Source organism: Salarias fasciatus, chromosome 16 (assembly GCF_902148845.1).
Source record: "Salarias fasciatus chromosome 16, fSalaFa1.1, whole genome shotgun sequence".
Classification (NCBI taxonomy): Eukaryota; Metazoa; Chordata; class Actinopteri; order Blenniiformes; family Blenniidae; genus Salarias; species Salarias fasciatus.
This window is the reverse complement of record NC_043760.1, coordinates 33,821,861-33,844,188: the sequence shown is the minus strand read 5'-3', so window position 1 is coordinate 33,844,188 and position 22,328 is coordinate 33,821,861. Positions and strand designations below refer to the sequence as shown.

The 22,328-nt window shown below is 53.3% G+C and overlaps 1 protein-coding gene across 1 annotated transcript in view; it reads right to left on the bottom strand.

Moving 5' to 3' along the window:
- The window catches only part of man1a2 (mannosidase, alpha, class 1A, member 2), a 136,291-nt gene that overhangs the window by 2,853 nt on the left and 111,110 nt on the right, over positions 1-22,328 (bottom strand). The window contains exons 10-13 of the mRNA XM_030111875.1: positions 19,454-19,569; positions 17,693-17,912; positions 16,719-16,891; positions 5,944-6,059 (exon numbers count right to left, since the gene is read on the bottom strand). Coding sequence (XP_029967735.1) covers positions 5,944-6,059; positions 16,719-16,891; positions 17,693-17,912; positions 19,454-19,569 — 625 coding nt within the window. The remainder of the gene's footprint in view (positions 1-5,943; positions 6,060-16,718; positions 16,892-17,692; positions 17,913-19,453; positions 19,570-22,328) is intronic.

Genomic DNA, 22,328 nt, shown 5'->3' with positions numbered 1-22,328 from the left:
CCTCCAGAAAATAATAGTCTACTTTTATAGAGGTTCTATGTTAATTTACATTGTTGACATAAAATCAACACAATAAATCATAAAATAGTTTATCATCATTGAGAAATTTGCTCCTCTCAAGGACAGAAGGGCAAAATTTACGTACAAAAAGTAGTAATACAAAAGTTTTGTTGCTTTTTGCACTTGTAATTTATGTAAATAAAATGGTTTAATTCTTAAGTTCATGTTTGCTTGCTTTTTTATCTTGGTTGTTCAGGGTTGTTTTGTGGCCATAAATTAGGTTTGTTTGAAAGAAATTCTGTGACTACAATTTTCCTTCTGACTTTGCATCTATCTTAAATTTGGTTCAAAATGTTTTAAAAACTCTGAAATTCATTAAAATCAGCAGAAACCCTGTTTTTGGCATCTGCCTATTTTGGAGTTTATCGCCCCCCCTGGAGAAAACTGCACCGGCCGCCACTGCACGTGATGTGTTTTATATTCAAGGCTCCAAATAAAATAAATATTCAAAAAAAATAAACCATGCACACCATAACATAATGTGTGTGTGCAGCGCTCCCTCTGCAGTCCCTCTACCGTTGGCTTTTGGCAGGAGTTACATTTTCAGGTCTGTAACAAATGTAGTAGCACAAGAAAAGTAAAACTAAGAGATATCACACTTTATTCTTACACAATTAAACAGGACATTCTTAGCCAGTGTTCCTTTTAGTGCGGAAAACAGAAAACTGCTTCAACATTTTTTTAATTAAACAAGTAGAATCCATGAGGCCAGCGGCTCATCTCCCTCCATATTGCTTTCTTCTTCTGTTCTGATAAATGAGTTGACGCCAGGCCTCCTCTGCCTCCCGTCTGCTGTCTCAGAGGTGAGTCTTCTTCTTCTTCTTCTTCTTCCTCCTCCTCCTCGGTGCTTAAAGCTCGTGTCCGGAGTTTCCGTTCGTTTCCAATGTATGTATCATTTTTTAACAGAGCTTCAATGTGTCAGTCTGGTTCGATACTACAATATAATATTAGCATAAAGCAAGATAAAAATGTATTTACGAGCCCCGCCTTCGTCTCATAGACCCCCATGTTATCTGAAAAAGCGCCGGTCAGCTTCAGCCAATAGAGTTCGAGCTTCTGCTTTGTCATGCTGTCAATTAATGTGTGGAGCAGCCAGAGAGCACTGGGAAGCACTCATTTTCATCCCACGGGTAATGCACGTGCACAATTAAAGGGGCGTGGCTTGGTCGCTCAGAAAGCAGAGGGAGGGCGGAACCTCCAGACGTTGGATTAAAAAAACCTCTCATTCTTTCAAAACTCCGGACACGACCTTTAACAGCAGCTTGCATTCCATGAGGGTGCACGACCGCCACCCGCTGGTGGAGGTGAGGCTTGTCATGATGATAAGGAGCTTCTTTCAGAACTCAGTGGGGCTGTGGAAGACCAGTCGAGAGACCAACTCAAAGCCAGTGGCACAGGTGAGCATCAAATGCAGCATATACCAAGGTGAGGCCCTGTCCCCCCTGCTGTTCTGCATAGGCCTGAACCCCCTCAGCCAGATCATTACCAAGAGTGGCTTTGGATACCGGTTAAAGAGCAGAGCAACTGTCAGCCACCTCCTCTACATGGACGACATCAAACTGTATGCCAAGAATGAGCGAGACATCGACTCCCTGATCCACCTCACCAGGATATACAGCAATGACATCGGGATGTCATTCGGACTGGATAAGTGTGGACGAATGGTATCTAGAAGAGGGAAGGTGATCACAACTGAGGGAGTTGAATTACCTGAAGGGAACATAACAGATGTGCAGGACAGCTACAAGTACCTGGGGATCCCACAGGTAAATGGTAACCATGAGGAGGCAGCTGGAAAGTCAGCCACAGCCAAATACCTACAGAGAGTAAGACAGGTCCTGAAGAGCCAGCTGAATGGCAAAAATAAGATCCAGGCCATAAACACCTACGCCCTACCAGTAATCAGATACCCTGCTGGCATAATATCCTGGCCACTGGAAGAAATGCAGGCCACTGATATCAAGACAAGAAAGCTCCTTACAATGCACGGAGGGTTCCACCCTAAGTCCAGCATACTGAGGCTGTACACCAAGAGAAAGGAGGGAGGCCGAGGACTAGTGAGTGTCAGAGCCACGATCCAGGAGGAAACCAAGAGCCTCCAGGAGTATACCAAGAAGATGGCCCCAGTGATGATCTGCTAGGTGAATGCCTCAGACATCAAAAGCCCAGTAAGGAGGATCCAGAGGAGCCATCATGGACAGACGAAGCCCTGCATGGCATGGACCACTGACACATTGAAGAAGTGGCTGACATTGAGAAAACATCCCAGTGGCTGGAAAAGGCTGGACTGAAGGACAGCACAGAGGCCCTAATCATGGCTGCACAAGAACAGGCCCTGAACACAAGATCAATAGAGGCCGGGATCTACCACACCAAACCAGACCCCAGGTGCAGACTGTGCCAAGAAGCCCCAGAGACAGTACAGACCATCACAGCAGGGGGTCAGATGCTGGCAGGCAAGGCAGACATGGAACGACACAACCAGGTAGCGGGCATCGTGTACAGGAGCATATGTACCGAGTATGGACTGGAGGTCCCAGGGTCCAGATGGGAGACACCTCCAAAGGTGGTCCAGAACAATCGAGCCAAGATCCTGTGGGACTTCCAGATCCAGACTGACCAGCAGGTGATGGCCAATCAACCTGACATAGTGGTGGAGGATAAACAGCAGGAGACAGCTGTGGTGATAGATGGAGCAATCCCAAGTGATGGAACATCAGGAAGAAGGAGCAGAGAAGCTGGAGAAGTACCAAGGGCTGAGGGAAGAGAGAGAGAGAGTGTGGGGCGTGAAGACAACAGTGATACCAGGAGTGATCGGGACACTGGGAGCAGGAACCCCCAAGCTGGGAGGATGGCTCCAGCAGAGACCAGGAACAACATCTGAGAGCTCTGTTCAGAAGAGCACAATCCTAGGAACAGCTAAGACCCTGCAGAACCCTCCAGCTCCCAGGCCTCTGGTAGATCCTGCAGAACCCTCCAGCTCCAGGCCTCTGGTAGACCCTGCAGAACCCTCCAGCTCCCAGGCCTCTGGTAGACCCTGCAGAACCCTCCAGCTCCCAGGACTCTGGTAGACCCTGCAGAACCCTCCAGCTCCCAGGACTCTGGTAGACCCTGCAGAACCCTCCAGCTCCCAGGCCTCTGGTAGACCCTGCAGAACCCCCCAGCTCCCAGGACTCTGGTAGACCCTGCAGAACCCTCCAGCTCCCAGGACTCTGGTAGACCCTGCAGAACCCTCCAGCTCCCAGGACTCTGGTAGACCCTGCAGAACCCTCCAGCTCCCAGGACTCTGGTAGACCCTGCAGAACCCTCCAGCTCCCAGGCCTCTGGTAGACCCTGCAGAACCCTCCAGCTCCCAGGACTCTGGTAGACCCTGCAGAACCCTCCAGCTCCCAGGACTCTGGTAGACCCTGCAGAACCCTCCAGCTCCCAGGCCTCTGGTAGACCCTGCAGAACCCTCCAGCTCCCAGGACTCTGGTAGACCCTGCAGAACCCTCCAGCTCCCAGGACTCTGGTAGACCCTGCAGAACCCTCCAGCTCCCAGGCCTCTGGTAGACCCTGCAGAACCCTCCAGCTCCCAGGACTCTGGTAGAGGACCCGAGCTGGAAGGAGACAGACACAATATCGCCGGGTGACGAGAACACAGTTGCGTACATATGTGTGTGTGTGTGTTGTGACAGTGACTGAGGTGTGTGTGTTGGAGAGTGTGTGGTGTGATGGTGATGGGTGTGTGTGTGTCTGTGTCACTGTATAATGTGTGACCCGTCTGATGGGGTCTTCCTGGGGCTCATGTCAGGGCTGGCTCTGCTGTTCTGTTCTGGTCTGGTTCTCCCGGACGCTCCAGTCACTCTGCAGCTAAACAAGCCGGCGCACGGCCAGAGGGGGAAGCTGAGGCTGACATGCAGCTGGACGCTCACTCACACTCTACAGCAGGCGTCGGCAACCCTGTTGTCCTGGAGTGCCAGTTTAAAATGTTCTCATCAGTGTGTGTGCCGTTATCAACTCAAACGCAAGCTAACACAAAATACAAAAAGATTTCCAACAAACCTGGAAATGTATTCCATTCAGATAAAGCACATACAATCATATCTTTAAAGATATTTTTCTGTTATTAACTCCAAAAAGTGCTTTCCTAAACTTTGTGCTCTGCATGCCGATGTTTCGAATTAACTGGTGCCCGTGTTAACGTGTGACCAACAGATGACTGAGACTTGTAGTCGATCTAGCGAATGTGGGTTATCGACAGTTACAGTGAATGTATAAAGGTATAATGGACGATGTTTTAGCCAATGAATGGCGTGATGCGAGTGTCAACTATTGGTCCTCCGACATGTCAATCACGCTGAAGAAATGCTTGCGTCACGCCGTCAAGCGCGCTCGTAGGAGCAGCAGAGCAGGTAGGATGGTTTGGCGCATGCACGTTTTCAAAAAGCGAGTAAGAGACGTTTGACTTCGACTTTTTCGAGAAAATTTTACATTATACCTTTAATGTATAAGTACTCACTTTTGTGAGTCTTTAACATCTGCTGTTATCAGCAGGTGTTTACACAGACCTCTGCCGTCACTCGTTAACACGAGAACCAGTTAATCCATAACACCGGCCGGACGATTGCTGGTATTCTGTTACGGAGCTCTCTGAACAACTCGCTGTTGCGTGATTTGCTTCCATCTCTCCTCTCCAGGTTTGTTCTGTCGGGGTTTCATTAAAAAAGTGTGTTTCAGCCACCGTCGTGTTCTCCTGCTTGTTTTTGACGGTCCTGCTTCCTGTTTCCTGTCACGTCATCACGTCACTACGTACGAGGGAACGCATGCGGAACAAATAATCCCCCGTTTTTTCTGCTCCGCTGTCAGGAGGCGTTTATCTGAGACACGGAGCGGATTGTCGATCGGTGTAGACCGCCTCGTACAATCGGCTCTGAAATACAATCCGCTCCGAGTGAAGCGGATCCACTCAGTGTTTACATGACGCATTTACAATCCGCTCCCCTGTAAGCCGTTATATGGGCGCATGTAAACGTGCCCAGTGTCAATGTGGACCCCTGCTCTGGAGGGAGTTCGATCCGGTGAGACTGAAGGTGGTGCCAGCAGGGGGCCTCAGAGAGCTGCAGTCAGAGCTGCTCATTCATCAGACTGTAAAACAAACAGTGTGATCACAGAGTAAAAAGAGGAGCTGGCAGTGTGACGCTACCGTGACCCTCTGAGCAAGAGCAGAGGTCAGAGCAGCGCCTGGCTGCATGTTTGACTGATGGAGGTAGTCCTGAAAGTACAGGTGACTGTACTGTGAGTGCTGTGGTGTGGACGGCTCTTCAATGTACGATTCATTTACCTGAAGCTAAACAACTAAGCTTCCTGGGAAACCATGAAAAGGGCGTTTTCATCTTTGCACGACGTCCTCTGAATTTTCAAAGAAAAATTATGAGGCTGATCAAACTTTGCAATAACTTTGGAGGTAAATAAAATCACGGCAGTGTTTGAAGACGTCCTGGTGAATCCCAGATTCCTGAACCAGTGTTCCAGGAGAGCTTCCTGCAGGACCGGCGGTGCTGGAGCCTCCGCCATGGTGGAGGTCCGCCTCCCTCCAGAGAGACAGCAGGATCCTCACTGCCGCCATGATCAATACTGCAGTTTGTCTGCTCAAACACGTGAGACACATGGCGGCCAGGACTCCCAGGCCCTGCTCTGACATCATAGTTTACACTGGCAGGTCGTACGACGTGATTCTCTCCCAGGAGCATCCCATCCATCGTCTGAGGTGCTCTCAGTAATACTCTCTGCATGCAAAAAAAAAACAACCAACAGCGCCACCGTGTGTCCTGGAATGCAAACTCCATCATGATCAGTGCTTCTGAAGTTACCATGGAAACGGGGCCGTTAGGTAGAACTTACTTGAGCGTCTCGGCCAGGAAGAAGCTCTGCTGCACGTCGTCGTAGGTTGGGTTGGATGAGTAGACGTCCTTCACCCCCGAGAAGCCCCCGCTCACCCTGCAGTACTTATCAATGGCCTGTAGGGGAGACGGACGGCAGAAACATCAGCATCTGGATGAAAAGAATACACAGAAACAACTACAAAGACCACGGAACCCACCGGCCGACAACCAGGGAACCCACAACCAGGGAGCCCACCGACCGACAACCAGGGAGCCCACAACCAGGGAACCCACAACCAGGGAACCCACCGACCGACAACCAGGGAACCCACCGGCCGACAACCAGGGAACCCACCGGCCGACAACCAGGGAACCCACAACCAGGGAACCCACCGACCGACAACCAGGGAGCCCACAACCAGGGAACCCACAACCAGGGAGCCCACCGACCGACAACCAGGGAGCCCATCGACCGACAACCAGGGAACCCACCGGCCGACAACCAGGGAACCCACCGGCCGACAACCAGGGAACCCACAACCAGGGAACCCACAACCAGGGAGCCCACCGACCGACAACCAGGGAGCCCATCGACCGACAACCAGGGAGCCCACCGACCAACAACCAGGGAGCCCACAACCAGGGAACCCACCGGCCGACAACCAGGGAACCCACAACCAGGGAACCCACAACCAGGGAACCCACCGGCCGACAACCAGGGAACCCACAACCAGGGAACCCACCGACCGACAACCAGGGAGCCCACCGACCGACAACCAGGGAGCCCATCGACCGACAACCAGGGAACCCACCGGCCGACAACCAGGGAGCCCATCGACCGACAACCAGGGAACCCACCGGCCGACAACCAGGGAACCCACAACCAGGGAACCCACCGACCGACAACCAGGGAACCCACCGGCCGACAACCAGGGAACCCACCGACCAACAACCAGGGAACCCACAACCAGGGAGCCCACCGACCGACAACCAGGGAGCCCACCGACCGACAACCAGGGAACCCACTGACCGACAACCAGGGAGCCCATCGACCGACAACCAGGGAACCCACCGGCCGACAACCAGGGAACCCACCGACCGACAACCAGGGAACCCACCGGCCGACAACCAGGGAACCCACCGACCGACAACCAGGGAGCCCACCGACCGACAACCAGGGAGCCCACAACCAGGGAACCCACCGGCCGACAACCAGGGAACCCACAACCAGGGAACCCACCGACCGACAACCAGGGAGCCCACCGACCGACAACCAGGGAACCCACCGACCAACAACCAGGGAGCCCACCGACCGACAACCAGGGAGCCCATCGACCAACAACCAGGGAACCCACCGGCCGACAACCAGGGAGCCCACCGACCGACAACCAGGGAGCCCATCGACCGACAACCAGGGAACCCACCGACCAACAACCAGGGAGCCCACCGACCGACAACCAGGGAACCCACCGGCCAACAACCAGGGAACCCACAACCAGGGAACCCACCGACCGACAACCAGGGAACCCACAACCAGGGAGCCCATCGACCGACAACCAGGGAACCCATCGACCGACAACCAGGGAACCCACCGACCAACAACCAGGGAGCCCACCGACCGACAACCAGGGAGCCCATCGACCGACAACCAGGGAACCCACCGACCAACAACCAGGGAACCCACCGGCCGACAACCAGGGAACCCACAACCAGGGAGCCCATCGACCGACAACCAGGGAACCCATTGGCCAGCAACCAGGGAGCCCACCGACCGACAACCAGGGAACCCACCGACCGACAACCAGGGAACCCACCGACCGACGGACCAGTGAATGAACCGAGCAACCAAGCAAATAACCAGGGAACCACTCCACTAACCAGGGAACTAATGAATGCACCAAACAAACAACCAACCGGCCCCGTCCGTCCTCTACGTCCCTGAATGGTCCACCAGCCATCCCTTGTTCTCCCTCCATTGTAGCTTCCTCTCTGAACCGCTCAGCAGAACATGGAGCCTGTTTCTCAGCTGCTGCTCTGAACTTGATCAGAAACGACCCTTCTCAGGTGATCAGTGGGCAAACACGAGGGAATTAAAGAGCAGAACATTTCTGAGAAGGAAAATGACAGACGATGGGAGACGGAAAAGACAAGACGCTCAGAGGGAGAAGAAAAGATGAGCGCCCTGTTTTAATAAGCTTATAAAAGCATGCTATAATTAATTTCCTTGCTTGTGACAGATTAGAGCGAGTCCTGTGGAGACGTTCAGGAAGCAGCTGCTAAACCAAATAAAATAGATTACCCCGGCGCTTTGACATGTCTTGATGCTTTCATATTCCTGTCTCCAGTATATTCCTGTCCTTCTTTCATACAGAGAAGACTCCTAATGAGGATACACTCATTTCCTCCCTCTTTGGCTGCATTGGCTTTCCACACCGAGGCCACAGAGAGTCTCTCACCTCTGACTTTAAGAAAACTCTGAATACCGCTGCTGATGTGGGACCAGTCTTTCGAAATATCTTTTGTTCTCACCTGCTGACACTTGGATTTGGCTTTCAAAGGGCTGATCACCAATTCTCCAACCATCGATGACGAGACAACAGAGCTTCAGGAGCCAAACAGCAAGCATGAAAACACAAAGGGCAGAACGACTAAAGACCTGTCGGTTTGCTCTCTTCTGTCCATACTCTGCTCCAGAGAGTCAAACCACGACGAGACGGAAGAAACTGGACTTAAGATTCAACAAGCAAACCAGGCTGTGTTCATTATTGAACAGGATGGAGGCTACAACGCAAGAACAGTTTCACCACACACACACACACACACACACACACACACACACACACACACACACACACACACACACACACACACACACACACACACACACACACACACACACACACAGAAGAATGACAAACAGGCAGGTTTGCTGCAGCAGCTGGAGACAAAAAAACTAATGTTTATGTGAAGACTGATGACTGGTGGTGGTGGTGGTGGGGGGGGGGGTGGGGGGGGGGGGGGGGGGGGGGTGGGGGGGTATGTGACACCCTAGATCTTGGAGTACGTGAGTGGAGTGTCCGTGGCGTCCCAGATCGCTACCAGCTGTGTTCTCTCGCTACAGTCCGCAGGATGTTCTCTGTTCCCTCTGTTCAGGCTCTGGAGTGTGGAGAAAATAAATGCTGAAACTTGATTTTACAGTTTTCGGATCACTCCTGATAGATAATAAAACCAGTCCTATGGAGCCATTATAAGAAGACTGGAATTGTAGTCAAATTACTGCAAAAAAAAAAAAAAATCTGTTGGCCATTTTGGACGCCATCTTGAATTTAACGACTGATCATGAAGTAGAATTATGAAACCTCTAATCCATGACTTCTTTGTTAAGCAATGAAATTGGTTCTTCGACAGGTTTAGATTACAAGATATTCCAGAGTTTCCATCACAGGCAGGAGCCGTTTTGACATTTTACCCCATTAAAACTTCAGACGGGCCTCGCTGCAGCTCCACAGCGCCCCCTGCCTGCGTCTCTCTGAGTTTCTGCTGTTGGACCAAGTGTCTTTCTCCTCCTGACATTTTGCCAGAACATCGTTTCCAGCTGTTCTCATTAATATTAGACAGTCTGAACTGTGGACGCTGCTGCTCGTCTCTTTACGACGTTTCTGACGCATTTTCTGAAGACGCTGTGCTCTATGAGACCCGATACCACATCAGGATTCCAGAAACAAATCCTATTTTACCTTCAATAAAACCTGCTTCACAACAGTTGACTTTAGAACACCAGACCAGTAATGAACCTAACAAAAGTTACAATTTATCACCACAGAAGTGATTAAATCCTCATTATGTTCTTGCGTCATGATAAGCTACAGATTATTTTCAACTATTCAAGCAATCTAAAATTTTCTGTGCACATTTAAAGCGTGTGTGATGATCTACATAACATGCCTCAAACTAGAAGCTCCAGATAAAACCCAGCGCAGTCCCGAGGCGGCAGGACATCTGTGATGGTCCCCAGATCCATGTGATCTGAAGCCTCCAGCGTGAGGACACTGTCCACTGTCCCGAGGCGCTGCCAGTAAAAACACTGTTATCACAGGCGAAATGAAAGGTTCCTGTTCTGCAGACTGAGCTTCAGCTGCTTTAGATGAAACTTTAAAAAAAAAAAAAACCTCACCCATGCTTTAATCCAAACACTAGCCTTGCTTTAGCTGATTAGCCTCGTTAATCGTCTCTTTTTCCAATTATTCAGAGCTTTTATCTGCTTTGCTTTGTGCCTGCTGGCCGGTGGATCGATTCAAACGCTGAGCAGTGAGCAGGGCCTTTTCTTTTTTCCTTTGAAGCTGAAAGCATATTTAATAAGGACTTCAGAGTCAGGAGGTCAGGCCTGGCACCGTTATTTTCAGTCTGGATTTGAGCTCTGCTGACGGCAGCCTGTGGTGGAGGAGTGAAGCCCCTCCAGCCTCAAACTGCCACTGAACATCTCAGCTTCCCCAACAGGCCAGAGCTTCAGTCTGATATTCTGGCTTGTTCTACTGTATAAATCATGTTTAGGGTGATTCTAACACTGGCATCTGTACAGCCGACATTACCAGTCCGTGGTCTTGAGAATATGTGGATTGTCTTTGGATCAGGAGCCAATGTACCATGGATCCAGTCCATGAGCCACTTTATAGCTATTGGCTATAGCGATAGTTATTGTATCTGACGATGGAGGAAAAGAGAAGAAGACAGCCTGGCAGAGGATACCTATGGTGACATTTCTGAATTGAAGTCTATGTCCAACATCAGTGAAACATCTGGCCCTGCAGCAGCTGGAGGGGTTTGATGAGCAGCTGTTGGTGAGGATGAAGCCAGACTGGACGTCTGTGTCTCCAAAAAAGGCCAAACAACACCGGTACACCAAGACCAGCAGCCCTCAGAACAGCCTCCACCCCCTCAGAGAACAGTCTCCACCCTCTCAGAGAACAGCCTCCATCCCCTCAGAGAACAGTCTCCATCCCCTCAGAGAACAGTCTCCATCCCCTCAGAGAACAGTCTCCACCCCCTCAGAGAACAGTCTCCATCCCCTCAGAGAACAGTCTCCATCCCCTCAGAGAACAGCCTCCATCCCCTCAGAGAACAGCCTCCATCCCCTCAGAGAACAGCCTCCATCCCCTCAGAGAACAGTCTCCATCCCCTCAGAGAACAGTCTCCATCCCCTCAGAGAACAGTCTCCACCCCCTCAGAGAACAGCCTCCACCCCTCAGAGAACAGCCTCCACCCCTCAGAGAACAGTCTCCATCCTCTCAGAGAACAGCCTCCATCCCCTCAGAGAACAGTCTCCACCCCCTCAGAGAACAGTCTCCACCCTCTCAGAGAACAGCCTCCATCCTCTCAGAGAACAGCCTCCATCCCCTCAGAGAACAGTCTCCATCCTCTCAGAGAACAGCCTCCATCCCCTCAGAGAACAGTCTCCACCCCCTCAGAGAACAGCCTCCATCCCCTCAGAGAACAGTCTCCACCCCCTCAGAGAACAGTCTGCATCCTCTCAGAGAACAGCCTCCATCCCCTCAGAGAACAGCCTCCATCCCCTCAGAGAACAGCCTCCATCCCCTCAGAGAACAGTCTCCATCCCCTCAGAGAACAGCCTCCATCCCCTCAGAGAACAGCCTCCATCCCCTCAGAGAACAGCCTCCATCCTCTCAGAGAACAGCCTCCATCCCCTCAGAGAACAGTCTCCATCCCCTCAGAGAACAGCCTCCATCCCCTCAGAGAACAGTCTCCATCCCCTCAGAGAACAGTCTCCATCCCCTCAGAGAACAGTCTCCATCCCCTCAGAGAACAGCCTCCATCCCCTCAGAGAACAGTCTCCATCCCCTCAGAGAACAGTCTCCATCCCCTCAGAGAACAGTCTCCACCCCCTCAGAGAACAGTCTCCATCCCCTCAGAGAACAGTCTCCATCCCCTCAGAGAACAGCCTCCATCCCCTCAGAGAACAGCCTCCATCCCCTCAGAGAACAGCCTCCATCCCCTCAGAGAACAGTCTCCACCCCCTCAGAGAACAGCCTCCATCCCCTCAGAGAACAGCCTCCATCCCCTCAGAGAACAGCCTCCATCCCCTCAGAGAACAGTCTCCATCCCCTCAGAGAACAGTCTCCATCCCCTCAGAGAACAGCCTCCATCCCCTCAGAGAACAGTCTCCATCCCCTCAGAGAACAGTCTCCATCCCCTCAGAGAACAGTCTCCACCCCCTCAGAGAACAGCCTCCACCCCTCAGAGAACAGCCTCCACCCCTCAGAGAACAGTCTCCATCCTCTCAGAGAACAGCCTCCATCCCCTCAGAGAACAGTCTCCACCCCCTCAGAGAACAGTCTCCACCCTCTCAGAGAACAGCCTCCATCCTCTCAGAGAACAGCCTCCATCCTCTCAGAGAACAGCCTCCATCCCCTCAGAGAACAGTCTCCACCCCCTCAGAGAACAGTCTCCACCCCCTCAGAGAACAGTCTCCATCCTCTCAGAGAACAGCCTCCATCCCCTCAGAGAACAGTCTCCACCCCCTCAGAGAACAGTCTCCACCCCCTCAGAGAACAGTCTCCATCCTCTCAGAGAACAGCCTCCATCCCCTCAGAGAACAGTCTCCACCCCCTCAGAGAACAGTCTCCACCCCCTCAGAGAACAGTCTCCACCCCCTCAGAGAACAGTCTCCATCCTCTCAGAGAACAGCCTCCATCCCCTCAGAGAACAGTCTCCACCCCCTCAGAGAACAGTCTCCACCCCCTCAGAGAACAGTCTCCACCCCCTCAGAGAACAGTCTCCATCCTCTCAGAGAACAGCCTCCATCCTCTCAGAGAACAGCCTCCATCCCCTCAGAGAACAGTCTCCACCCCCTCAGAGAACAGTCTCCACCCCCTCAGAGAACAGTCTCCATCCTCTCAGAGAACAGCCTCCATCCCCTCAGAGAACAGTCTCCACCCCCTCAGAGAACAGCCTCCATCCCCTCAGAGAACAGTCTCCACCCCCTCAGAGAACAGTCTGCATCCTCTCAGAGAACAGCCTCCATCCCCTCAGAGAACAGCCTCCATCCCCTCAGAGAACAGCCTCCATCCCCTCAGAGAACAGTCTCCATCCCCTCAGAGAACAGTCTCCATCCCCTCAGAGAACAGCCTCCATCCCCTCAGAGAACAGCCTCCATCCTCTCAGAGAACAGCCTCCATCCCCTCAGAGAACAGTCTCCATCCCCTCAGAGAACAGCCTCCATCCCCTCAGAGAACAGTCTCCATCCCCTCAGAGAACAGTCTCCATCCCCTCAGAGAACAGTCTCCATCCCCTCAGAGAACAGCCTCCATCCCCTCAGAGAACAGTCTCCATCCCCTCAGAGAACAGTCTCCATCCCCTCAGAGAACAGTCTCCACCCCCTCAGAGAACAGTCTCCATCCCCTCAGAGAACAGTCTCCATCCCCTCAGAGAACAGCCTCCATCCCCTCAGAGAACAGCCTCCATCCCCTCAGAGAACAGCCTCCATCCCCTCAGAGAACAGTCTCCACCCCCTCAGAGAACAGCCTCCATCCCCTCAGAGAACAGCCTCCATCCCCTCAGAGAACAGTCTCCATCCCCTCAGAGAACAGTCTCCATCCCCTCAGAGAACAGCCTCCATCCCCTCAGAGAACAGCCTCCATCCCCTCAGAGAACAGCCTCCATCCCCTCAGAGAACAGTCTCCATCCCCTCAGAGAACAGTCTCCATCCCCTCAGAGAACAGTCTCCACCCCCTCAGAGAACAGCCTCCATCCCCTCAGAGAACAGTCTCCATCCCCTCAGAGAACAGCCTCCATCCCCTCAGAGAACAGTCTCCATCCCCTCAGAGAACAGTCTCCATCCCCTCAGAGAACAGTCTCCACCCGCTCAGAGAACAGCCTCCACCCCCTCAGAGAACAGTCTCCACCCCCTCAGAGAACAGTCTCCATCCCCTCAGAGAACAGTCTCCATCCCCTCAGAGAACAGTCTCCATCCCCTCAGAGAACAGTCTCCATCCCCTCAGAGAACAGTCTCCATCCCCTCAGAGAACAGTCTCCACCCCCTCAGAGAACAGTCTCCATCCCCTCAGAGAACAGTCTCCATCCCCTCAGAGAACAGTCTCCATCCCCTCAGAGAACAGTCTCCACCCCCTCAGAGAACAGTCTCCATCCCCTCAGAGAACAGTCTCCATCCCCTCAGAGAACAGTCTCCATCCCCTCAGAGAACAGTCTCCATCCCCTCAGAGAACAGTCTCCACCCCCTCAGAGAACAGTCTCCATCCCCTCAGAGAACAGCCTCCATCCCCTCAGAGAACAGCCTCCATCCCCTCAGAGAACAGCCTCCATCCCCTCAGAGAACAGCCTCCACCCCCTCAGAGAACAGCCTCCATCCCCTCAGAGAACAGCCTCCATCCCCTCAGAGAACAGTCTGCATCCTCTCAGAGAACAGCCTCCATCCCCTCAGAGAACAGTCTCCATCCCCTCAGAGAACAGCCTCCATCCCCTCAGAGAACAGTCTCCATCCCCTCAGAGAACAGTCTCCATCCCCTCAGAGAACAGTCTCCATCCCCTCAGAGAACAGCCTCCATCCCCTCAGAGAACAGTCTCCATCCCCTCAGAGAACAGTCTCCATCCCCTCAGAGAACAGTCTCCACCCCCTCAGAGAACAGTCTCCATCCCCTCAGAGAACAGCCTCCATCCCCTCAGAGAACAGCCTCCATCCCCTCAGAGAACAGCCTCCATCCCCTCAGAGAACAGCCTCCATCCCCTCAGAGAACAGTCTCCACCCCCTCAGAGAACAGCCTCCATCCCCTCAGAGAACAGCCTCCATCCCCTCAGAGAACAGTCTCCATCCCCTCAGAGAACAGTCTCCATCCCCTCAGAGAACAGCCTCCATCCCCTCAGAGAACAGCCTCCATCCCCTCAGAGAACAGTCTCCATCCCCTCAGAGAACAGTCTCCATCCCCTCAGAGAACAGCCTCCATCCCCTCAGAGAACAGCCTCCATCCCCTCAGAGAACAGCCTCCATCCCCTCAGAGAACAGTCTCCATCCCCTCAGAGAACAGTCTCCATCCCCTCAGAGAACAGTCTCCACCCCCTCAGAGAACAGCCTCCATCCCCTCAGAGAACAGTCTCCATCCCCTCAGAGAACAGCCTCCATCCCCTCAGAGAACAGTCTCCATCCCCTCAGAGAACAGTCTCCATCCCCTCAGAGAACAGTCTCCACCCGCTCAGAGAACAGCCTCCACCCCCTCAGAGAACAGTCTCCACCCCCTCAGAGAACAGTCTCCATCCCCTCAGAGAACAGTCTCCATCCCCTCAGAGAACAGTCTCCATCCCCTCAGAGAACAGTCTCCATCCCCTCAGAGAACAGTCTCCATCCCCTCAGAGAACAGTCTCCATCCCCTCAGAGAACAGTCTCCACCCCCTCAGAGAACAGTCTCCATCCCCTCAGAGAACAGTCTCCATCCCCTCAGAGAACAGTCTCCATCCCCTCAGAGAACAGTCTCCATCCCCTCAGAGAACAGTCTCCATCCCCTCAGAGAACAGTCTCCATCCCCTCAGAGAACAGTCTCCACCCCCTCAGAGAACAGTCTCCATCCCCTCAGAGAACAGTCTCCATCCCCTCAGAGAACAGTCTCCACCCCCTCAGAGAACAGTCTCCACCCCCTCAGAGAACAGTCTCCATCCCCTCAGAGAACAGTCTCCACCCCCTCAGAGAACAGCCTCCATCCCCTCAGAGAACAGTCTCCATCCCCTCAGAGAACAGTCTCCATCCCCTCAGAGAACAGTCTCCACCCCCTCAGAGAACAGTCTCCATCCCCTCAGAGAACAGTCTCCATCCCCTCAGAGAACAGTCTCCACCCCCTCAGAGAACAGCCTCCATCCCCTCAGAGAACAGTCTCCATCCCCTCAGAGAACAGCCTCCATCCCCTCAGAGAACAGTCTCCATCCCCTCAGAGAACAGTCTCCATCCCCTCAGAGAACAGTCTCCACCCCCTCAGAGAACAGCCTCCATCCCCTCAGAGAACAGTCTCCATCCCCTCAGAGAACAGTCTCCATCCCCTCAGAGAACAGCCTCCATCCCCTCAGAGAACAGTCTCCATCCCCTCAGAGAACAGTCTCCATCCCCTCAGAGAACAGTCTCCACCCGCTCAGAGAACAGTCTCCATCCCCTCAGAGAACAGCCTCCACCCCCTCAGAGAACAGTCTCCATCCCCTCAGAGAACAGCCTCCACCCCCTCAGAGAACAGTCTCCATCCCCTCAGAGAACAGCCTCCATCCCCTCAGAGAACAGTCTCCATCCCCTCAGAGAACAGTCTCCATCCCCTCAGAGAACAGTCTCCACCCGCTCAGAGAACAGTCTCCATCCTCTCAGAGAACAGTCTCCATCCCCTCAGAGAACAGTCTCCATCCCCTCAGAGAACAGCCTCCATCCCCTCAGAGAACAGTCTCCATCCCCTCAGAGAACAGTCTCCACCCCCTCAGAGAACAGTCTCCATCCCCTCAGAGAACAGTCTCCATCCCCTCAGAGAACAGCCTCCATCCCCTCAGAGAACAGTCTCCACCCCCTCAGAGAACAGCCTCCACCCCCTCAGAGAACAGCCTCCACCCCCTCAGAGAACAGTCTCCACCCCCTCAGAGAACAGCCTCCATCCCCTCAGAGAACAGCCTCCATCCCCTCAGAGAACAGTCTCCACCCCCTCAGAGAACAGCCTCCATCCCCTCAGAGAACAGTCTCCACCCCCTCAGAGAACAGTCCTCTGTGAAAAGCAGATTCAGGTGTAGCGGACGGAGGCTCACCTGCGCCGCCTCCCAGCCCCACTGCCGGTACTTGGGGTCGTGGGTGAACCTCCACATGTACCAGTAGGTCTCGATGACCTCCGGCCGCAGGATGTAGTACTTCTCGTTCTGCCGGACCGCCACCGCCTCCAGACCGCTGTCGAACTTGAAGGCCTCCGGACCGAGCTTCAGCACTGTGGGGGGGAGGTGGAGAAAAAGCAGTGATGAAAAACAGATGGAAATGAGGGAGGGGAGCAGATCCTCATTTGTTGCCATGGTAACCTCTCGTCTCTCTCAGCGCAGCAGGTGTGGACGGGGGTGTCAGACAGATACTGACCCTGAGGAGATATTTATGCTCTCTGAAACTGAAAATGTCTTAAAAACCACAGACAGCCCTGATCATCAACACCTTCAGGGTTGAAACTCTCACACTGACAACTCCAACATCATGAAGCCGGCTCTCTGCCTGTCAGCGAGTTCTGAATTGATTGCGTGCATTGGTTGGATTGGGTGGTCTTGTATCGACGTCAGCCCCCTGAATGATCCGGGTAAAGCTCAGGGGATCATACCAGCTCCGACAGCTGAACGCTGAGGAAGAAACATTCTCAACTTCTAAAAGTCTGGATCAGTCTGGAGCAGCAGCAGCATCAGGACCACCACAACTTATCTGAATAACATTCATATTATCGGTTTGTTCTTTGTGGAATTGTGTGTGTGCATGTGTGTGTGTGTGTGTGTGTCCATTCAGGTGGCCCATGTATCAACATCCATCTCTCTACATCTAACTAAAAATCTGTCTAATATCCATCCATCCATGATGTAACTCGCTTGGTCCTTCTCAAGGTGGTGGAGGGCGGAGCCAGTCCCAGCCGCAGTGGGTGAGGGCGGGGTCCACCCTGGACAGATCTCCAGTCTGTCCTCCCCCGTCCGCAGCCCCCTCCCCCGCCGCTGTCCTCCCCCGTCCGCAACCCCCCCTCCCCCCCAGCTGTCCTCACCTGTGCGGTCGTACGACTCGTGGCAGGTGTGTGCGATCTCGGCTCCCAGCTGCAGGTAGTGCCCGGCCTTGTCGTCCGGCGAGCCGTCGGCGCCCAACGCGAACATGCCGCCGGCGAAGCAGGCCAGGTGGCCCATCTTCCTCTCCAGGTGGCCGTTCTTCCACTCGCCAATGAAGGTCAGGCCGCCGTTGGATTTGCGTATCAGATGGCGCTCGATGGCCTGCGGGTAATGAGGACGTAATGGATTTCAATGTCTGAGGACAGTTTTCAATGTCTGAGGACAGTTTTCTATGTCTGAGGACAGTTTTCAATGTCTGAGGACAGTACGCTTCCAGAAGAAGAGCAGCTGTGAAGCAACAGAACGGGCGTCTAGTGAGTTTCTAATGTTCTTTTCTGCTGGCAGTGAATGAAAAGCTACAGGAAGACTTAAGCAGCTCCCAGTGAGGGTCTGCAGACAGCAGAGTGTCTGGACTGCAGGGACGCTGGCTGAACGGTCCACGGACACCCAGCAGGACCGGGACACGGTGAGGAGGTCAAAGGGAGGACACCCGAAGCCGGAGACACGAGGCAGCCGTCTGCTCCTTCACCTCGGCCTGTCACACCCTCAACACCTCCATCAGCGGCAGCCTGCTGGCGTCAGCTCACAGACGAAGACACCGCCGCCTCTTCGCAGCACAGCCGCTCTCAACACACCCAGAAGCCACTGCTTCTCTGATTTAACTCCGCTTCATCACAACACGTCCCACATATGTGGACTGTATTACTGTATTTCATTCCATCTTAATGTGAGTGACGTTTTACATATCTCTTCCCGTCCAGTGTTTTGCAACTTGTCCTAATATTCCTCTGTTAAACATCAGACAGACTGTTATTTAAGCACATTCCCACTTGATTTGCTTGGAATTTGATTTTAATTGTTTTTTTGCCCGTTGAGCTTTATTTAACATAACTAACCCACAATAACCAAAAAGTTAAGATACACTGCAATAGCTAGGCTAAGTTAACCTACACTGTGTTAACACTGTGTTAGAATTAGATGCGTTCAGAAGGAAAAAGAGTTTCCCTAAACTAAGGTTGGATCAGTCAAACTATGCTAAATTAAGCTAAGCTTAGGTTGGATAAGTTAAACTAGGCTTAATTAATAATAATAATGCATTGGTTTTATATAACGCTTTTCTGGACACTCAAAGACACTTTACATTCTTCATTCTCTCCATACTGGGTGGTGGTAAGATACTGCTGCCCTGGGGCAGACTGACGGAGGCGAGGCTGCCAATCAGCGCCATCGGCCCCTCCGACCACCAACCATTCACTCTCACAACTCTCATACTAGGCAAGGTGGGTGAAGTGTCTTGCCCAGGGACACGACGACAGTTTTACGCCTGCGGGAGCGGGGATCGAACCGCCAACCTTCCGGTTATAAGACGACCTGCTCTACCAACTGAGCTTAAGTTGGAAAAGTTAGACAAGGCTAAATTGAGCTAAGCTTAGGCTGGACAAGTTAAGCAAGACTAATTTAGCCTCAGCTACGGTTAGACAAGTTAAACTAAGCTAAAACAAGTTTAGTGAGGCTAAGCTAATTTAAGCTAAGATGAGTTGAATTGCATGAAGCTGAGTGAAGCTCGGCTGAGTTAAAGGGACCTAAGATCACCTCAGCAAGACGAACCGGACATTAACCGAGTGAACCTGAACGGAGTGAGGCTACAGGGGGCTGAGCGGACCGCAGCCTGGACTGAGGCTGAACCAGCGCCCTGACGGTACCTCGATGGCGTCGTCGTAGGCCTTGCGAGCTTCGGTGTCGGTCTTGTCTGACATGAGCCACGCCTTCAGCAGGTACTCGTAGAAACTGTCCCCCAGGCCGCCGACGGAGGTGTGGTCTGCAGAGAGAGGACGCCATGAGGGGACGGACGTGGAACGCAGAGGAAAAACCAGGAAATACATCAGATAAATCAGGAAATGAAGAATCCTGAAAGTCTGACAAATCACGGCACGTGGAAGTCTGAAGTCGACTTGTTGTCCCCCCCCCCCCCCCGTGCTCACGTCACAGCGACCCCAGTCACCCCATCACAGTTCACACAGCCGTCATGGTTGTCCCAGTTCTGCAGGACGGCGCCTCGAGGGCCGGGGCGCCGCCAGGCCTCCTGTCCTCCAGGGGGCGTTCTGATCCCCCTCCACTGGCAGGCTGGAGGGCCAACGCTCTGACCTACATAACAACCCCCCCAGGATGAGACGACGCAGCAGCGACTGCTGCAAACACACAGACAGCCCCGGTTTCAGCAGGAGGGGCTGCAAACATGGAGGACTGCACGCTCTCTTCTCCTGTGGCGGTCTGCGGACGTTTCCTCTGCCCCCAGAAACATCTCACAGCCATCCCAAAGTCTTCTGCGTCTGGAGAGACCGGAAATGATGTGAGGACGACAGTTTTACCTGAACATGAAGTCTGCTCCCACTGTTGTGTGTGTCACCATCTGACTTTAAGCCGCAGCGTGAATATGAGTGGGAAACCGACTTCACACAGAAAACATCGCCGTCTCACGGGTTAGGAGCTACAACCTACCAAGACACTCGAGTGACTTGCATACATGTCATTAGAGCCTGTTCACATTCCGTTGTTGCATTTCTAGAGCAGATGTTTTAGGGATATTCTCGTCAGGCTCTGCTTCAAGTAAAAACACACAAAGTTTTGAACAGGATGTCTGTTGAGGTGGGAACGGCAGAGCCGGGCCGGGCCGGGCCGGGCCAGGCCAGGTGTTGGCCCTGCTGGCCGTCTGGTGCTCCGGGCTGGAGGGAACCCCTCTCAGACTGCTTCAGTGTCCCTTCCTCAGCCTCTTCACAGAGTTCACCACTTAAACTGATTCTTCATCAATTTATCTGTGTTTTCATGAAATCCTGCTGTTTCCCACAAAAAAACTTCAGTAAAACATGAAACTATCTTCATAGATCGGTGGAAAACGTTTCTGACTACAAGGAGGACGAATGCTGTAAGATCCAAGAGGAACTGAAGACCATAAAAAGTGTGAGCACGGCGGTCTGGGGCCGGAAAGGAAGATGGAGTCCTGCTGATCCTCTCCGGTGAGGTGGAGTCCATGCCAGGCGGCGCCACAGCTCAAGCAGGCTTCTGATTGGCTGTGGCTGCAGTGAAGAGGAAGCTGCTGGTCAGCTGAGAGAACTGAGTGGCCACAGAGAGAACCTTACTGAGACCAAAGTTCTGGTTTCTGCAGGTGAGCAACGGAAAAAGAGGAGGAGATCTGCCCAGCAGGGGGCGCCAACAACAGGATCCACAGTGGAAGTGAGAGCAGCTCCGATTACCAGAACAGAGCAACAAACTGGAGAGCTGCTGATAAAGAAAAGGCTCCCCAGCTGGGAATGGCATTAGTGCAAAGAAGAAAGTGAAACAGACACAAGAAGAGGAGGAGAGGGAAGAGGGAGCTGCTGTCCAGTGGAGACGCAGAGGAGAAACTCCTGGCTGAGGCAGCAGGAAGAAGAGGAGCGCTGCTCAATCTGCTGTAGAGATGAAGACAAGAAGATCCTGAGCGGGTCAAGAGAAGAGGAGGAGGTGGAGAAGGCAGCGTCTGGTGGAGACACAGCTGGATGCTGACGGAAAGGTTCAGCTTCACAACAAGGCTGTGGAAACAACCTGTGGCTAAACGGTGCTCATTAGGAGAAACCACCCAGGTGACTGGTTCTATGAACGCTGGCCTTCATGGCTGCTGCTGATCAGTCTGAGTTCTGGTTTCTGCCTGCCATCAATGATCAGGATCAGGGGCCACGGTGCTCCGGCCTCTGCAAGATCTATTATTCATTCATTTCATGTAGTCTTTTGTGACTGTGGTGGCACCCACACTTCTGGGTGGAGTCGCACACAGTGTTGACCGTGCACTGTGGAGCGGCGGCGGAGCGGCCATGGAACGACGGCGGAGCGGCGGCGGAACGACGGCGGAGCGGCGGCGGAACGACGGCGGAGCGGCGGCGGAACGACGGCGGAGCGGCGGCGGAACGACGACGGAGCGGCGGCGGAACGACGACGGAGCGGCGGCGGAACGACGGCGGAACGACGATGGAGCGGCGGTGGAACGACGGCTGATTGTCAAAATGAAGGAAAGGTTGAGATATTTGTGGAATGGGTCGGCTCGGCCTCGGCGCCCGTCCACTGAGTGCGTTTATCACCTCTGCAGACTCCAGGATGACACCCTGGAGACGGGATGGAAGAAGACAGAGCGTGCAGAGACAGCCTCCGAGCACCAAGAGGACTGTGGAGGCAGTCCTCTCTCTGGGACTCGACTTGGGGACCTCCAAGGACAAAAGCTTGAAACCAGGACTGGAGAGGACGAATCCTCAGCTCCTGTCGGATGAAAGGCTTCCGACCCTCCAGCTTCCCGCCCTCTAGGCCTGTCTCAGTTCTGCGTGATCGATCTGACGTCCGAGCAGAGCTCTGAGTCTCACCATCAGCCAGCTCATTAACCGCATTACCCTGGACGACTAAAGAATACTGTATGGACCGGGACTGGGATCAGGACCAGGATCAGGACCAGGACCAGGACTGGTCAAAAGTCAAAGTCTCTCTTGCAAGTGCGTTATACGGCGCCTATCTCCGTTTCGTAACCCCAGGCCACACAGCTACTGTGAGTAGTGGAAG